Genomic DNA, 20,128 nt, shown 5'->3' with positions numbered 1-20,128 from the left:
CTATGGTGCCCAGACTCTTATGGCCTCCAAGTACTTGTTTCTGGGAAATCTCCTGGACATATCACCATGTTAGCTCTATGACCAGCTAAACTGGACTCTTTTGGATGTGTGAGGGTGTGTATGGAGGTGATGAGAGCCACCATATCATCAGTTAGGATTAGGTTTAGAATCAAGTTTGTACAAGTCTCCTGCATCGTTTCTTGTTATGATCATTGGTATCTGATATCCACTTGCTTCTAAAGATGTCACTGTTGATGAGTGCATAAACCACGTAGGAGAAAACAGGGATGCTGTTTTGTTAGCCATATATTTTCCGAGTAGCATAGAATTCTATAACTGGAACTTCTAGAACCCTGTAACCCGTGTGCCTTTGTGGAGTCAGGAGAGGAAGATGTAGAAACTAAATGGAAAAATAATGTATTCATGTGAGCATGTGTGTCTGTGTCTACTGTTGCCTCGGTGTATCCTTCTCTCTATTCCAATACTTTGGGCCCATTACAAACTATATGAATTTCCTCTAATTTTTCTTACATTAACAATTCCACCTACTCAACTGTGTGTGTATGTTATTATAAGGGTATCATTGCCACCTCTGCCTTTTCCAGTGACACACTTCAGTGCACACCTTCCTTTATGGGCCCGTGTTCAGCGTTTGCTGCACTTCATTGCCATCTTCCTGCCCCTGCCAGCTAAACATGCAGGATAATGTTCCACAGGCAAATCCGGCCCATTTCATTAGTGACTGTGGCTTGGCCGTAAACCGCTTTGAAGGTGGATACTGACAAATGCTTCTTTGGTGTTCAGGTGACCATCTCGTTTAAACTGTTTCAGATGACCTGGTTTGACTGCTCGGGTTACTTCAATTTGTGAAGAGAGGATTAAATCCAATTCTTGCTTACAGGGTATAAAGGTCTGGTACCCTGACTTTAACTGAGGTTGCCCTCAATCCAGAAGTAATTGGAGACTCTGGATTAGCCTTAAATGGAATTCCCCCAACACTTGCTGGTTGACTACCAGGATTGTGAGCCTCCAGATAATATTCAAGATTGAGGCTAAACTAAGTAAGGCTAATTGGAAAAGGGTCAGTTAAATGAATAACCTTGCATTCCACATAAAACCTTGAATACGGATCAAGTAAATTTGACTCCAGGTGGCTTATGGCTTTCAGATGCGTAAGTAAAGAAGTAAATTTACCTTGTAAGATTTCCTCACCAAAATCTTAAAGGGAACAAACCTAGTCAATGATAAAAGGACTCCATCATCTTGCTACACATCATTTCAGTCCTCTATATATATAGCATTTAATTCTAACAGCCTTATAGAAAGAAGATCCATCTAGCAGAGACTTGGTTTTATCCAATTATAGATTTTCCTCTCTTGGCTTCTTTCCCCCACAATCTCTGCCCCAGCCATCTTCTTGTATTCTCCCTACATCCTTCTATTTCTGATTCTTTGCTTCTCCCAGCAGGATATTTTCCTTATAGAAGTGAGCTGCTGAGAAGTTTCCCAAAATATTAGAGGAAAAGAGTAAAGGGATTAAAAAGTCCCTCACTGACCTACCTTCATTATCTTTACTCTTTCATTCCTTCATGCTCCTTATTTCCATTCTCTTCACTTTCTAGCATGCTGAGAGGAGAGGGGTTAAGGGACAGCGTAAGTCAGTGGTAACTAGCTTTGCAAATTTAAAGAACTACTTTATGAAGATACTCAGATACGGATTCTTTCTGTCCCACACACACTTATGCATGTTCCAAAGACATCATTTTATAAAAAGCACTTTTTCAAACAGAATTAAAGTTCTGCCAAGCCAGGTGTTGAAGGGATTATATAGGTGTTTTGAAAAGTTTCAGACTTAACTAGACTTAAAAAAAAAATAATGAAATCTCTGTTCTGCACAATTTTCATTTACTTGATCCCTATTTATCAGTACTACTACAGATTTTTTTTTTAAAGGAAAACTTAGAAGTAGGTAGATGGACTTTAAAACAATCTTTTAAAGACCTTTTACATCTAATGTAGTATTTACATAAAAGTAAAAAATAAAATGGAATTGAATTGTAAAGTTATTTCACAACTGAAGTTAATTTTTTTTTTCTGTGATTTTATTAGTAAGCAACACCCAGGAAAGAGGCAATACAGAAGATAAAGGCATGGAAGGCAGCCAGGGGAATTCAACTGATTAAGGTTGTTTCCTATATTGATAAGCAATGAAACCAAATAATTCATCTCATTTCCAAAAAACTAACTTCCCTGGTGGTCTAGTGGTTAGGATTTGGCGCTCTCATTTCCAAAAAACTTACAATCTATTTAAAATTTATTCTATTTGTTGTTTAGAATGCATATGATTGGTAGCCTAAATTCATTGCCCTGGCTGCCCCATCTGAGAAGCACAAAGTCAACACAATAGCTCCAAAATTAGTGAAAATCATATCAAATAATAAAAATCTAACAATAAGGCAAAAAAAATGTTTTTTTGGTGAGATGAGTCACCCCCTCACCATCCTCTTTTTACTAAACTTGTTAATTTGGTTAATCTCAAAATTTAAGCTTTAATATGAATTTCCATTTAACCTATCCATGCCATCCCCAAGCCTGAAAAGGAAGATTACTCTTCTAGAAGTAAGGATACATCTCTCTGATAAGTAAGAAGGAGTGACCTGATATGTTCCACCCGTTGTATAATTGATTTGGGTTTCACCGTCAAAGCGAGGCTTAAAACTATGGAATGCAATGGCTTAACTGTGGTGTTCTTACCCCATATCTTGGTGCTTAGCTACAGAATTGGACAATCCAAGCCTGGTTCCCTTCTTAGCATATGTCTACTCGTAAATCAACAACTGGTGCATAAAATATCAGAATTGTTCAGAATGATGGTGGTCATTCATACGGCAGCAATCGGAGGACATTTTTCACCATCCCTTTCTCCATTCCTTTTTTTTCTTGGTTCGGGGGCTAGTGGGGAAAAGCAGTAGGTTCCCCCAAGAGACTATGTTACAACCTGTCATCCCATAAGTAATTAAGTAATTTAATAAAAGCAAAATAGTCCTATGCTCAGTGGGAAGAGTTATATACTTTAAAGTCAACATGGAAGGGGATGGAGCAAGATGGCAGAGGACTATGAGACATAAATATCATTGGGTCCCAGGAGTTCAGCTAGTTACCAAACCATTCTGAACACCTACAAACTCAACAGGAGATTGAAGAGAAGAGCAGCAATTCTAGGAACAGAAAAGCGACCACTTTCTGGAAAATAGGATGTGCAGAGAAGTGAGTCAGAGGTGATCTATGGGATGATAGACTGTGGATGGGAGGGGCCAGCTCCCGGCAACCATAGAGAAGCAGAGCACAAAATTGGAACTTTTAAAAGTCTGCTATACTGAGGGACGTCATTCCAGAGGCTAAGGAGGGATGGTGCCCTCACGGGGACAGTGTGGTCTCAGTCCCTCAGGGTCACAGAAAGACCGGGGGTGTCTGAGTGCAGCAGAGCTCTCAGGTATTGGAGCAGGGAAACCGGATGCAGAGATGGACCTGAGTAGTGGGCTTTCACTTCAGGGTTACCTTAAACTATGATCTGGGAGACAGTTGGACCACTATTTTTTGAGCAGGGACCCCACAAGTGGCAGATCCAGGGAGACTCACCTTCCTCCTCCAGGAGCGGTAGAGGGCAGCAAGAATTTGCTGGGTTTGAAGACTCCAAACGGGGCCATGCACCAGAGATAGAAATGCTCGGTCACAAGTTGGGTGAGCACGGAGTGCGGCTGGAGACCAGAGATTAACTGCTTTTCTCTGAGGGTGCACTGATGAGTGGGGCCCCGAGCTCTCAGCAACTCCAGGCCAGAGATTGGGAGGCCGCCATTTTCATTCCCGCCCTCCAAAGTGGTATGGAAAGTGTTCAGGGAACAAAAGCTCCAGAGAGCAAACCCTAGCAAATTACTTAGCTTGGCCCCTGGCAAGGGAGGTGCAATTCCGCCTCAGGCCAAGATTTGAGAATCTCAGCAACAGGCCCCTCTGCCAGAAGATCAGCAAGAACACCCAGCCAAGACCAAGTTCACCGATCAATAAGAACTGCAGAACTCCAGAGCTAGGAGAAAGCAACACATAGAATTCATGGCTCTTTTCCCATTCCTTAGTCTTTCAAAGTTAAAATTTTCTTAATTTTATTTTTTTTCTTATTCTATTTAAAATTTTTTTCCTCTTTCCTATTTTAATTTTTTAAACTATTTTATCTTATCAATACCTTTCTAAAAATCTTTTTCAATTTTCATTGTTATAGTCCTATTCTAACCCTTCATTGTATTTAACCTCATTTTTTGTATACATATAGGTTTTTCTTTCTTTAGAATTTTGGGATACAGTTTCTTCTAACAGATCAAAATGTACCCTATCTAGTGCATGGCTTTGTGCTAGTCTCCAGCCTGATTACATTCTCTTTTTTCCCCCTTTTTCAACCAAATTCTCCTTTTTTAAAGATTTTATTTATTTATTTGACAGAGAGAAATCACAAGTAGGCAGAGAGACAGGCAGAGAGCAAGGGGGGAAGCAGGCTCCCTCCTGAGCAGAGAGCCCAATGTGGGACTCGATCCCAGGACCCTGAGACCATGACCTGAGCCAAAGGCAAGGGCTCAACCCACTGAGCCACCCAGGCGCCCTCAACCAACTTCTTATCAATTTCTTTTTTAGAATCTTTTAAAATTTTCATCATTACAGTCATATTCCATCCTTTCATTGTGTTTCATTGTGTCTACCTTTTTTTTCATATACATACATATATATATATATATATATATATATATATATATGAATATTTCTTCATAATTTTAGGAGGCAAGTTTCTTCTATCAGCCCCAAATGTACCCAAAATCAAGTGTGTGGCCCTGTTCTATTCACCAGTCTTATAGATACAGATATATATATCCGATATATATTAGACTAGTGAATAGATACATAGATATAGATATATATCTAGATGTATCTATATATAGTTATATATATATAGCTATAGATATAGTGATACCATAGATATAAGTGATACCATAGATACCATATATATAGATATATATCTATATATCACTATATCTTTATCTATATATATATACTTTTTTTCTTCTCCTTTCTCCCTGCTGGTTTTGGGTCTCTTCTGATTTGATTAGTGTGTATTTTTCTGGGGTTGTTGCTACACTCTTAGTATTTTGTTCTCTCACTCATCTATTCTTATTTGGATAAAATGACAAGGTGGAAAAACTCACCTCAAAGAAATGAACAAGAGGCAGTACTGATGGCTAGAGACCTAATCAATATGGACAATAGTAACGTGTCAGAACTAGAGTTCAGAATGACAATCATCAAGATGCTAGCTGGGATCAAAAAAAGCATGGAAGATACTAGAGAATCATTTTCTGGAGAAATAAAAGCATTTTCTGGAGAAATAAAAGCATTTTCTGGAGAAATAAAAGAACTAAAATCTAATCAAGTCAAAATTTAAAAAGCTATTAATGGGGTATAATAAAAAAAATGGAGGCTCTTACTGCTAAGATACATGAGGGAGAAGAGAGAATTAGTGATATAAAAGACTAAGTGATGGAAAATAAAGAAGCTGAGAAAAAGAGAAATAAAAAACTACTGAACCACAAGGAGAGAATTTGAGAGGTAAGTGATACCATAGATGAAACAATATTAGAATAATTGGGATCCCAGAAGAAGAAGAAGAAAGAGAGAGGGACAGAAGGTATGTTGGAGCAAATTACAGCAGAGAATTTCCCTAACTTGGCAAAGGGAACAAGCATCAAAACCCAGGAGGCACAGAGAATCCCCCCCAAAATCTGTAAAAAAATAGGTCAACACCCTGTCATCTAATGGTAAAACTTACAAATCTCAGTGACAAAGTGAAAATCCTGAAATCAGCTCAGGAGAAGAGGTCTGTAACATACAACAATTAGATTGGCAGCAGATCTATCTACACAGACCTGGCAGGTCATACATAAAGGATTGGCATGATATATTCAGAGCATTAAATGAGAAAAATATACAGCTAGGCTGTCACTGAAAATAGAAGGAGAGATTAAAAAAGCTTCCAGGAAAACAAAACTAAAAGAACTTGCAAACACCAAACCAGGTCTACAGGAAATATTGAAAGGGGTCCTCTAAGCAAAGAGAGAGCCTAAAAGTAACAGACCAGAAAGTAACAGAGACAATATACAGTAACAGTCATCTTACAGGCAATACAATGGCACTAAATTAATATTTTTCGATAGTTACCCTGAATGTAAATGGACTAAATGCCCCAATCAAAAGACACAGGGTATCAGAACGGATACAACAACAAGACCCATCGATATGCTGTCTGCAAGAAACTAATAGACCCAAAGACACTGCAAGATTTAAACTGAGGGGGTAGAAAACAATTTACCATGCTAACGGACATCAAAAGAAATCCTTATATCATGGCAATGATATCCTTATAATACTTATATCAAGGGTGGCAATCCTTATATCAGATAAAGTAGATTTTAAGACAAAGACTATAATAAGAGATGAAGAGGGACATTCATGCTAAAAGGGTCTGTTCAACAAGAAGATCCAACAATTTTGAGTATCTATGCCCCTAACATGGGAGCAGATAATTATATAAACCAAATAATAACAAAATCAAAGAAACACATCAACAATAATACAATAATAGTAGGGGACTTCAACACCCCCCCTCCCTGAAATGAACAGATCATCTAAGCAAAAGATCAACAAGGAAATAAAAGACTTTTTACATGACACTGGACCAGATGGACATCACAAATATATTCAGAACATTCTATCCCAAAGCAACAGAATACACACTCTTCTCTAGTGCACATGGAACATTCTCCAGAATAGATCACAACCTGGGTCACAAATCAGGTCTCAACTGGTACCAAAAGACTGGGATCAATCCCTGCATATTTTCAGGCCACAATGCTTTGAAACTAGAACTCAACCACAAGAGGAAAGTTGGAAAGAACTCATATACATGGAGGCTAAAGAATGAATGGGTCACCCAGGAAATTAAAGAAGAACTAAAAAAAAAATTCACGGAAACAAATGAAAATTAAAACACAACTGTTCAAAATCTTTGGGACACAGCAAAGGTGGTCCTGAGAGTAAAGTATATAGCAATACAAGCCTTTCTCAAGAAATAAGAAAGGCCTCACGTATACAACCCAACCCTACACTGAAAGGAGCTGGAGTAAACAAAGCCTAGATCTAGCAGGAGAAGAGAAATAATAAAGAACAGAGGAGAAATCAATGAAATAGAAACCAAAAGAACAAATCATGAATGAAAGAGGAGAGATCACAACCAACACCAAAGAAATACAATTATAAGAACATATTATGAGCAGCTATACACCAGCAAATTTGAAAATCTGGAAGAAATGGATGCATTCCTAGAGACATATAAACTACCACAACTGAACCAGGAAGAAATAGAAAACCTGAACAGACCCTTAACCAGTAAAGAGATTGAAGCAGTCATCAAAAATCTCCCAACAAACAAGAGCCCAGGGCCAGACGACTTCCCAGGGGAATTCTACCAAACATTGGAAAGAAGAATTAACACCTATTCTCCTGAAACTGTTCCAAAAAACAGAAATGGAAGAAAAACTTCCAAATTCATTTTATGAGGCCAGCATTACCTTGATATCCAAACCAGACAAAGACACCATCAAAAAGGAGAATTACAGACCAATATCCTTGATGAACATGGATGCAAAAATTCTCATGAAAATACTAGCCAATAGGATCCAAGAGTACATTAAAAGGATTATTCACCATGACCAAGTGGGATTTATTCCAGGGCTGCAAGGTTGGTTCAACATCCACAAATCAATCAATGTGATACAATACATTAATAAAAGCAAGAACAAGAACTATATGATACTCTCAATAGATGCTGAAAAAGCATTTGATAAAGTACAGCATCCTTTCTTGATAAAGTCAACATGGAGCTCACACATCATTAAAACACGGTGAGTTACACAAAAGGCTTTTCACTAGGAAGTTGAGCTTATAAAGTGCTTATCTGAGAAGAATGTTAGAGAATTTATAAATCCAAATATGGGAAAAGAAATGTTACAGAAGAGATTATCCCTAAACTGTAGAAAGCTTGAAAGGTCCACTTGAAATGTTCTGGGTTTTGACATTTTTTTTTTTCAGTATCAGAGATAAGTATATTATCTTACTAAAATTCAGTGTGATTAGCTCCATGGATGGAATATTTCAAATCTCTAAATTTTTTCTTTTCTTTCTTTCCCTTCATTGCTTAACTCTCTCTAAATTTTGACACTAGAACAATATTTTAAAGTTCAGATAACTACATTACAGGCAGAGCAAACCTGGTGATCTAGCTAATTGCTCTTCCTGGGATATGGAAATTTCTAAATGAAGGTGAAGTTATTTCCTCTGCTAGAATGAAATAAAACTCCAATCAATTGGTTTAGTGGGCCTTTACCTCCATGAAAAAGATAAACATTTTAGGATAGAATCTTAAATATGTCTGTCCTTCTGTTTCATATAATTGGGATCTATTTAGTATTGTTTCTAAACTGGGTGTTTCAAAATAACTCACCTTTTCAAGGGAAGTCTTTTTTTTTTTTTTAAACAATTCACAATATATTTCAGTTGGAATTTCAGATGGTATTTCTCTTACCAACACATCACAATATCCATGCCAAATTGATCGACGAAATTATAGTAGATCATTATTTTTAGCAATCTGTAAACACTGACAGCCCAAACAACAAATATTTGTGGAGGAGGAGTTATTCCATCTTTATGCTAAAATACCTAAAATATTATAATCAAATAAGAACATTTTTCTGGTTTTCTTTTAAAAGCTATTTTGGGGGTGTCTGGCTGGCTCAGTTGATAGAGCATGTGATTCTTGATCTCAGAGTTTTGAGTTCAAGCCACATGTTGGGTGTAGAGATTACTATAGAATAAAATCTTAAAAAGAAAAAAAAGCTATTCTGAAAGATGCATCTTATTAAAACTCAAATAGTAGAAGTGCACCTTAAGAAAACTTGATATATGAAAAAAATTTTAAGATAAAATTAGGGACTTTAAGAGTTTGCAGTTATTTCTCCAGTGGAATTTAAAATAGGATTTGAGGGGTGCCTGGGTGGCTCAGTGGATTAAGCCTCTGCCTTCGGCTTGGGTCTCAGGGTCCTGGCATGGAGCCCTGCATTGGGCTCTCTGCTCAGTGGGGAGATTGCTCCCCCCTGTCTCTCTGCATGCCATCCTACTTGTGATTTCTATCTGTGTCAAATAAATAAATACAATCTCTAAAAATAAAATAGGATTCAATTGGGGCACTTGGGTGGCTCAGTTGGTTGCGTGTCCGACTCTTGATTTCAACTCGGGTCATGATCTCAGGGTCATGAGATTGAGCCCCCCACTGAGCCCTGCACACAGTGGGGAGTCTGCTTGGGATTCTCTTCTCCCTCTGTTTCTCCCTGACTCAGACACTCTCTCTCTCAAATAAGTAAAACTTTAAAATAAATAGGATTTTACTTATAAACAATTTTTCAGCACACTTTGTATGTTGGACATATCAGTGAGGTACTTCAAATCCTGGATTATGGTTAATTGAATTATATAAATGGTATTTCTTTCCCCTCACCCTTACTTTCTTCTTCCATATTACCCACAGCTAACATGATGTAAATTCTTTCTTCTATTCACTTCTGTTAACAGTGGTAAAATGAAATTTCTCACTGTTATTTTTTACATAAACATTTTTAAACTTCAGTGGCAGAACTAAGTTTTATTTGTATAAAAGTAGAATCCCCTCTTTAAGACACATAGCATGCCTCTGTGTTCATTTATGCAGTTTAGTCATAAATGGTCCAGGTTAGATGAGCAATCTCAGCAAATGCCTTATGTTGTGAACTGTCAACTGTAATAACTCTTAACATCATGATACATAGATTTGTTCTGTCTCACAACAAAAACAAAACTTCTAAACTCTTAAGGTTAAGATAAAAATCTCAATCTTAACTGTATAGTATCAAAACATTTACACCATTCCCCAACACTGCATGTCATTTGCAAATACTTAGTATCAAAACTACCTAGAATTAGAAATATTAAATTTCAGTAAAGCTAGATTACTACAATTCTTTGCAATTTGAGCAGAACTTTAGTTTATAATGTGTTTTCACATGTATCATCTCACATGATCATCAGAGCGCTGGGTGGTGTTGCCAATGAGGAGCCTAAGTCTCAAAGTCAATTAATTTGCTCAAGTTCACAGCTAAAAAGTTCCAGGACAGGACTTACGTATGCCTTGGTTTTCTGATTCACGCCAAAAGTTATTAACTTGCATGCTGTCTTTAAAATCATTACCCATCAAAGCCTAAATACACAGATCCTAAATTCAAAAATGAAAATCATGATGGATATATTTTCAACAAATAAGGACATTCTCCTTCATAATCATAGTACAACCATCAAAATCAGGAAAGTGACATTGATACCTCACTGCCATTTAATCTCAGACCCCAATGACGTCCTTTCAGCAAAAGGATCCAGTCCAGAATCACACGTTTCATTTAGTTTCATGTCGCTTTTGTCTCCCTCAGGCCAGAACAGGTTCCCAGTCTTCCCTTGACTTTCACGACCTTGATACTTTTGAAGATTACAAGTCAGATATTTGGCAGAATGTCCCTCAGTTTGATTTGTTTGATGATGAATTCCTCATGATTAGATTCAGGCTACATATTTTTGGCGATTATTGTGGGAATATTGCTGTGTTCCTCTATCTGGTAGAGCACAATCTGATTTTGTCCCATATTGATGTTAACTTCAATCACCCAAATAAGGTGGTGTCTGCCAGGCTTTCCACTGTCAAATTTCTTTTTTTATTAGTGTTTTGTAGGGAATGTTTCTCTGAGGTTGTGCAAATATCCCCTTCCTCCTCTTTTATTCATTTATTTTTTATGGATTCCTATTTCGTTCAGTGGACTATAATCATTAATTTTGATGCTCAAATCATCCCATATTTAGTCAGTGAGAGTCTTGGCAAGCTGTCCCTTTGACATGCCCCCATCTGTTAGAACACGTCCTTACTTTCTGAAGTAAAATGTTCAAGGATCATTTTGTACTTTCCCTGACACAGCCTTCCCTCCAGGAAGCCCTGGTTCCTTTTAGTGAATAATGTATTTAGAAACCAAAATTTAAGGGGTAGGTATGATCATTGCTACTGGGCTGTCACTGATCCCAAGTCCTCTCATTGGACAGAACAAAAGTATATGTGTGTGTGCGCACATCTGCACGTGCACGCGCACACCCACACACACACACTTGCATCCATAATTATTTCTCCATCTCTACTGTGAAAACTGAGTTCATACTAGTATCTCCAATTCTAACCCAACACTACAAAGTTCTCTCTAGTTTTCTGTCTATATACGTATAACCCCTCCTAGGACAATGAGAAACTTGACTTCCATTATCCTGAATACATTTACCTATTTGATCAGTGTCCCTGAAATGTGAGCAATATTTTACAGCTGCTGGTTTCCTTATCCCACTTGGGTCTGACACCTCATGCTGGGATTGTTTCCTGAGCGAATGCCCTTCTCACCTTGCTCAGGCTGACCACCTGTGTTGCGCAGTCACACCACCACTCTAGGGAGGCCTTCTCCACCACACCTGGGCTCAACGTCTTTCATAGGCCTCCTCTTTGCATGATTACCGCCCCCTCCTCATTTGGGCTGATAGAGTGTAGGCTTCTCCTATGTAATTCTTTTCTTCACTAAAAATTAGGTGTGTTTTAAACACTCAGTTAACACTGGGTGGTTTTAGTGACACCCAGCTCTGGGCCATGACAGCTTTTACCCCGCAAAGCACCACTTAATGGACTGAATTGCTAGGGAAGGGATGATCAGAAGGGGAGAGGATCAGGTTACATTCATAATTATAATTATAGCCTTAAAAAGCCATCATATTTTCTTAAGGGCAAAGTGAGGAAGGGGATTAGTAGTATAATGGGATGGGCAGAGCTTGGACAAAGAAAGCATCTTTCAAGGGAGAAACTTAAGTGTATTTTTTAAACTCTTTTTCCCAACCCACCATCTTTCCTGATAACTATTCCTTATTTCTTCTTTTAGGCTTTGTCTTCTTAACACAATGAACAAGAATCTGACACATTTGGCACATACCCCTCAATCTGCTAAATGCATGAAAATATATTGTATTTCATGTCATTCATCTGGCCTAGTTTCCCTCCATCTGAAGTATGAGTGATGCCATATATTTTTCCAAAAGCAAAGAAGTCCCCTGCCCCAATGCAAAGAACAACCAGATGGGATTGAGAAGACAAGCGCTCAAGTCCTTTCTCAGCAACTACCAAACTAAGTAACCTTACATAAGTCACTCAACTTCACTGGTCCCATCTCCTCACGGTAGTAGTAATATAACTGATGACAAATACTGGTATTTACTGGGTGCTTACTAATGTTAGGCACAACATTGCATGCCTTATTTTAAGCAATTCTCACATCAATCTTATGAAGGACACACTTCTATTTTTTATTTTCTAAGATTTAATTTTAAGTAATCTCCAGACCCCACATGGGGCTCAAATTTACTACCCTGAGATTAAGAGCTGCATGCTCCACTGACTGAGCCAGCCAGGTGCCCCCAAAGACACTTTTATTAGCCCCATTTTACAAATGAGACTGAAGCTTAGAGAACTTAATTTGTCCAAGGTTATGCAGCTAGTTTAGTAGACCCTAGAGCTCTAAGTCTCAGCTCTTAAACATGATGTCATAGTGCATTAAAAACATTTTAAATTGGAGGGGTTACATTAGATGATCTCTAAAGTCATTCCAGTCTAAAAATTCTGATTTTAAGAAATGCTTAAGGGGGGGCACCTGGGTGGCTCAGTGGTTAAGCCGCTGCCTTCGGCTCAGGTCATGATCTCAGGGTCCTGGGATCGAGTCCCACGTTGGGCTCTCTGCTCAGCAGGGAGCCTGTTTCCCTTCCTCTCTCTCTGCCTGCCTCTCTGCCTACTTGTGATTTCTCTCTGTCAAATAAATAAATAAAATCTTAAAAAAAAAAAAAAGAAATGCTTAAGGGATATTAAGATAAAAGAAACAAACTTTGCATTATAGTAGGCAGTAGGCATATAAAGTTGAGATTGGATCTTTGCCCTCCAAAAACATACTGTCATATTATAACACATAGAACGCAAAGGAAACAGGGGTGCTACTGAAACGGTTATTAAGAGAGGCTTTATGGAGGCAATATCACTTTAGTTCAGTTTTAAAAATAAGTTAGGTAGAAACATATGTGGCATTCTAGGCAAAGTCAAGTCTGTAGAAGTCATGGTTATCATGAAACACACTATGTATTTGATATGACTGCAGTGAGAATCAACAAGGGGAGGGAGTGTTGCTCGGTGGGGAATCTTTTTCTCCCTCCAAGTAAATAAATAAAATCCTTTTTGTTTTTAGGATTTTATTTGAGAGAGAGGGCAAAAGAAGGGGGAGGGGCAGAAGGGAGAGGGAGAAGCAGACTACCTACTGAGGGGAGCCTGATGCAGGATTCGATCCCAGGACCCCGAGATCATGATCTGAGCTAAAGGCAGATGCTTAGGCGCCCAAATAAATGAAATCTAAATCCCCCTCCCCCCAAAAAACCACACATCACCAACAAATCTAATGAATTTCTTACTCATACTAGCCCAAATCATACTTCTCAAATAACCACTGCCCTATGCGTAAGCCATTCTATTAATCAACATCTCTGTAGATTCTTCCTGTAGAAATGACTAAGATTAACCAGGATGGCCAATGTTGTTACTCTGATACATGTATTAGAAATTTTAAGATTATAAAAATGTTGTGGGATATATTACATATAGAGAATCTATAAAACATATTTACAATGAAAAGAACAGCCAAGTAATTACCACCCAAGTCAAGAAAAGGGTAAAATGAATGCCAGAGAGACAAAAACATCCATGTATCTGGAGATCAAAACAACATCTGTATTTAATTTGTAGTTTGTCCCTGAATTATGTCAAATTTTGTTGATAAAAGTAATATATAGCTTTAAAGCATCCAAACTGCTTTGTGAAAAGTCTCTAAACTACTGGGGGAAAGAAATCAAGTTTCTTATCAGATCTGACTCATCTCTCCCTCCTTGACTGTTATCTTACATACTATGGTTAAACTAATCTAATCTATGGCTCTACTTATAGCAACTGCAACAAAGGGACCATATTCCCTACAGAGGTTGAAGATTTTTAGCCTGTCACTCATGGTCTTCCATCATTTCACCTTAACGTTTTCATAGTTACGATAGGACTCCCCTTGTGTACACGTATTCAGTGCTTTTTTAACTGTTTGTTACTGATCTATTTTATTTTTATTTAAAGATTTTATTTGAGAGAGAAAGAGAGTGAGCACACACACACAGGCAGAGAAAGCAAAAGATTCCCGGCTGAGCACAGAGCCTGACTTGGAGCTCAATCCCAGGACCCTAAGCTGAAGGCAGACACTTAACTGAAAACCACCCAGGTGCCCCATCACTGGTCTTTTTAAATTATTAGGATGCAACTGATGTTTAATGTGTCAGTCAAGAGATATGGGCATTAGATTTCTTGTTAGTTTCCCTTCTTGGATTTAAAGGTTTAATAAAATGATTTATGAATGCTGAATTTGATCCTTAATATGTCTTTTCTAAAAGTCTTTTTTTTTTTAAAGAGAGAGAGCAGGGGGAAGGGCAGAGAGGGCGAATCTTAAGCAGGCTCCACATCCAGCACAGGAGCCTGACGTGGGGTTTGATCTCACAACCCTGAGATCATAACCTGAGCTGAAATCAAGTCAGACACTTAACCACTGACCCACGCAGGTACCCCCAAATGTTAAGTTTATTAAGTATATAAAGTAAGACAGGCTCTTAAATCGGCTACCTGAATCTCCTCCATCTTTTCACCCTTACCTAAAACTGACTGAAATAACATAACCAATTAACTTGACAGGGTTTCGGAATTAAAGTGATTTTTTTTTTTTAAAGATATATTTACTTGACAGAGAGACAGCGAGAGAGGGATCACAAACAGGGAGAGTAGAAGAGGGAGAAGCAGGCTTCCCGCTGAGCAGACAGCCGGATGCAGGGCTCGATGCCAGGATCCTGGGACCATGACCTGAGCCGAACGCAGACAGACGCTTAATTTAACAAGTGAGTCACCCAGGCGCCCCAATTAAAGTGATTTTTAAAAATTTTTAAAAAAGAGGAATTGCGGCATAAATGAGTGACATACTTTAAAAATAAACTATGTGCGTGAATTAAATGTACAAACACATCACTATTTTTATTTGCATTTAAGCCAAATGCGCTGTGAGATAGTTACTTAGGATATCTGATCCATATTTTATCCATTAACACAAATTTCGGAATGTAAAGTATAACAACAGTTTCTACTTTATTGTTCAAATCCACATATTTTTATCCAGAATACAGTATTTATAAAATACCTCCTGCAACAAAACCAACATTATTAGGGGGTTGTTTAAATTATTTTTTAATGGCTATAGTAGAGCCTACTGTCCTCATTAAGTAACTATAGGGATTTAACATTCTTTAAGTTGCTTGAATACAAACAAGAATGTGGTACTGATAATTAAATATGTATCAATTCATTCAAACATTCAAGATAAAAGGACTGATTTCTTTACTTAAACCAAAAATGAATTTTGAAAATATATTTAAAAATGCCGTCCCAACCACTGTTAACACACTCCTTTATGCCTTCACAAAGTATGGTCCAGGAGTTACGATTTTTGTGCTTCCACAGTTCTTTCTATTTGGGCAGTTATCAGTCATCTTCTTTCTCAATATATGTCTTTGCATTAACCCGTGCCATTTGCCTGGCCAGGTACCTGTCTCTAGCCGACATTACAGTTTCTGCATTGCTTCGCTTTGCAAACTTGTTCCCCACCTCAGGTGGTCTCTCTTGTTCTTTGCCCATCTCTTGGCTTCCCTCTGTGAGTCTGTGTTTTGCTCCTAGGGATGTTTCAGAACTGGAAGGTTTCTCTGGGTTTCTTTCTTTGTCCTTTTCCATATTTCTCATTTTACTGGATCCTTCCCGGTCAAGAAACCTATCCTTTGCCCTAGAATTTGGGCTGCTTTCTTTTTTGTTTCGGCTTCTTTCTGAAGATTGAACACTCACTTCCCGTTGTTCTCTATCTCTGTACTTATCGCTGTTTTCATATCTTTCTTTCCTTGTTTTCATATGTTCTTCCTTTTCTTTGCTTTTCTCTTCCTTCTCTCCTCCTCTCTCACTGTGTCGGTTGTGATCATTTCGTTGTCTATCTTTGTCTTGTTCTCTTGGGGAGTATTTCTCCCTGTCTTTCTCCCTTTTCCAATCTCTGTCACTTCTTTCTCTTTGGTCTCTTCCCCTCAGTTTATCTTCATATTCATGCCTCTTCCAGTGAGAATCTCTATGTTTGGCCTCTCTGTGCCTGTGAGACTCCTTCTTTTCTTTTCGGTAATCATGATCAGTGTAATAGTTTTCATGATCCTTGGATTGTCTCTCTTGGTGCTGATCTTCCCTTTTCTCATGAACTCTTGACTTGGACCTTTTTGTGTGGCATTTGGTACCATGCTCTCTTTCTTCACTAGAAGACCGTGAGTGCACTTGATTTCTCTGATGCTTGGAGTCACTCTCGGAGGTCTCTGTGACCTTTTTCCTTCTGCAGTTCACTTTATTATTTTCTTCCATTTCATCATTCTCCCTATTAGCATCAAAGTCACTGTCTGCATCTGGGTTTTCCTCTGCTTGTACAACAGTTTGGACACTGCTTTTCTCATGTGGTATTCTGTTCTCTGAACTTACTTCATCCGAATAACCTCTTGATTTCTCTTCCTTTATCCCAGATCTTAAAACAGATAATATAACACAAAATGCCAAACATTATCACTTTAGTAAGCACATGAAGTGGTCACGTAATTTTTCTCAATACTTAAACCAATATAACTACTAAATGCAAAAAGGTGCTATTTACCCTGTAAACATCTACAAACTAGTATTTTCCAACCATTCAGAGTATTTTCAGAAAAAGTTAGAAGTAAACAGAGCAAATTAGCCTTTCTGTATTGGACCACTAGAACCTTCAAGCATAAGTCTGTGTAAGGTCTTCATTTTTGTTCAGCATGATAAAGAATAATTGGGAATAGTAAGATATATTCCGGATCTAAGTGCTATTTTCACAACATGAAGTTCAAGTTGTAGCTTCGACAGATTCTTATTCCTCTCTTTTCAAAAAATTCAAGAATAGTCCTTGAAATAGCTGAAGATATTTCACAGCAAAATGGTAGCAAAATCTAACTCTAAATATCACTACATAATTTCTTATGATTAAAAAGGCATGAGCATCCTAATATAACCTCTGGCACCTATCACAACAAAATAGGAATACATGAATTCATCGGATTACAATAAAAACCACCAAAAATTATTTACATCACCTACATTTTCCCAACTGGTAAATGTGGCTAATTTATTTACATTAGCCACACATTTATTCTTACTGATTACATAGTAATAGTACTAACAGAACTGTGGTTCTCTGGGAATTGCTGGCAGAACTGTCTTGGCTAAAGGATTATTTAATAGCTAGGAATCCCATTATTAGACTCTGAGAAAAGTACAACTATAAAATGACATTATGGAATTTCATGGCTGGCCTCACAACTATTCCAGAAGAAACTCTAATAGAAATTCTAATTTTCTACTCAAAAATCTCTCTTCAAATACACTTCCTTAGACTCCTAATTTTCATCAGTTTTGTAATCAAACCCAGAATTTGGCAGGGGGAGGGAAGGTGGAGTATAAATCTAATTCTGGCTCTTCAGCCCTAATTCTATTCTTTCCTTTTCCTAGCAACACAGACTTAGATCCTCTAATCTCAATGTTTCTGTTCCAAAAAACCATTTACTCAGGTACAAGCTTGGGACAAATTCTCCCTTTTAACTTCAGCTTTATACTTATGATAGTCATTTCACCATTCCTACGATACCTTATGATTTTATCAAAAAACCCCTCCAATCCTTATTTTCTATGCCAATGCTAATGGGCGTATCTACAGAATGGTAATGTTCACATCTGCTCCATCTAATATGGTTGCCACTACCCAAATGTGGCAACTGAGTATTTGTAATGTAGCTACATATTAGGTAGTACATTTCTAGCCCTTGATAAGTGAATCTTCTGTTTTATAAAGGCCAAGTTCTATTTACGAAAATAAACCACTTCCCTTATATACTATTTGAATATACATGTAGGATTACTGCAGAACAGAAATAAGTAATCTGTGGGTTTTTAATTAAGAAAGTATAAATCCCTAACAATTTCATTAGGTCAGGTTTGGCTGACAACACAATATGCAATACTGCATTCCTTTATCTTTCAGAGGGTTAAAGTGATCCCATAATCACAGATCATGAATGGAATCTTTCGTCTACTATTCCATACGTCGCGTCTTACCTGGCTTCACGAAAGCTGCATGTAGGTACTTCCTCTTCACCAACTGCTTGATTTAACAGGTGTCTATAAAATCCACTGAGATCTTTCTGCTTGGTCACATCCAAACGTGCTAAGAGGAGGCAAGCAAAGTGAGAGAAATATATTCAACAAGGCATAACATAGTTCAGTTTTTCAGATACAGAGAAGGTAACACACATAGTGTATAAACTACTCTCTAGATCTAGTTAGCAAACTATAGCCTGCAGGCCAAATGTGGCTTACTATTTTTATAAATAAAATTTTATTGGAATGTAGACTTGTTCACTTATTGTTCAAGGTTGCTTTTGCATTAGAAAGGCAGAATTGAGTAGCTCCAGCAGAGATCATATGGTACACAAAGCCTAAAATATTTACTTATCTAGTCCTTCACAGAAAATCTGCCAACTGATATTCTATATAAACACATAATACATGCTTAGAATATTATAGATTTTATTTTCTTCTATTTAAAATTGATGAGCATCTGCTAATTAAGCTATTTATAAGTATACAATGCACTTAGGTCTTGAGAAATGACCATGAGCACAAAATACTGAAGTAAAGCATTAAGACATTCTCTGGCTCCTGCACATCTTTGTTCTTTCTTGAATTAACGTTACTATTTTTCTAAATGCCTACCCAGTTTCCCGAGTGATGTTACTTCAAGTTTTCTAAACCCAGAAAATATATAACTAGGATTTAAATCTTGGTTTATAGTGCTTCTGACAAATATTGTGGTATTATGACTTGTAATAAAGGTTTTTACATTTGGAATTATTTTCTAAGGCAATGACTTGTAATGGCTATAGTTTTCAGCAACAAAACGAGAGATATGAATTCCAGTAGAAGTAACAGTTACTAAAAGTACAGCTAAGTTTTTAATCATCTTTTCTCCATTTTATAATATCACAGACTATCGTATCTACACCTTGAATTCATATAAATGAGTACCACAACATCTAGAATCTAGAAGTTCAGGGACAGAGCAAATGGCGAAACCACAGGGCAGAATTCTGCTGCTTCTGTTTCCTTCTCCCCTCCTCCCTCTTCCAGTTCACCTTCGAGTGCAGCAGCCCTTTTTTCTCTTTCTTCCTCTTCAGCTCTCTCTTGAAGTTTTTTCTTATAGGCAGATGTCACAAATGCCTCCTTATCATCAAACTCTCCCTTTTCCATTTCTCGTTCTCTCTGTATTTTCTTTTCCATTCTCTTTTCCTGTTCCTTTTTTCTGATCTCAACTGCTTTTAGTAAGTTGTGAATATATTTGGGCTAGAGGAAAAAATAAGATAATTCAGGGAAGAATCAAAGATAAAAATTAAGAATATTCTGTTTTTATCATGAATTTATTAAGATAACAATGGCTAGTCCAAATAAGTGGGACTGTCATCCTCTCAAAAAATATAAATTTATTAGCAAGACTGAAACTAAAATTCTTTTCAATAAAAATTTAAGTGTAAAGACAAATTATTAAAAATGCTATTTTACTTTTTTAAAAATCTCAAACTAATTTTTCCACTATGTTTCACCCTTTTTACAGGTATTGTCTCAATACTTCAACAGAAAGTAAATCAGAAAGGTTCTTACTAG

General features: G+C 37.4%; 1 protein-coding gene across 4 annotated transcripts in view; it reads right to left on the bottom strand.

Annotated features, from left to right (window-relative positions):
* Positions 1-15,326: 15,326 nt before the first annotated feature.
* The window catches only part of NSRP1 (nuclear speckle splicing regulatory protein 1), a 60,427-nt gene continuing 55,625 nt past the window's right edge, over positions 15,327-20,128 (bottom strand). For all 4 annotated transcript variants that reach the window (XM_047706874.1, XM_047706876.1, XM_047706873.1 and 1 more), the window contains 3 exons: positions 19,603-19,810; positions 18,527-18,635; positions 15,327-16,919 (listed from right to left, as the gene is read on the bottom strand). In XM_047706874.1, coding sequence (XP_047562830.1) covers positions 15,857-16,919; positions 18,527-18,635; positions 19,603-19,810 — 1,380 coding nt within the window. In that variant the 3' untranslated portion in view covers positions 15,327-15,856. The remainder of the gene's footprint in view (positions 16,920-18,526; positions 18,636-19,602; positions 19,811-20,128) is intronic.

Source organism: Lutra lutra, chromosome 16 (assembly GCF_902655055.1).
Source record: "Lutra lutra chromosome 16, mLutLut1.2, whole genome shotgun sequence".
NCBI classification, from domain to species: domain Eukaryota; kingdom Metazoa; phylum Chordata; class Mammalia; order Carnivora; family Mustelidae; genus Lutra; species Lutra lutra.
Note: the sequence above shows the minus strand (reverse complement) of the source record. Positions and strands in the feature narration are given on the sequence as shown.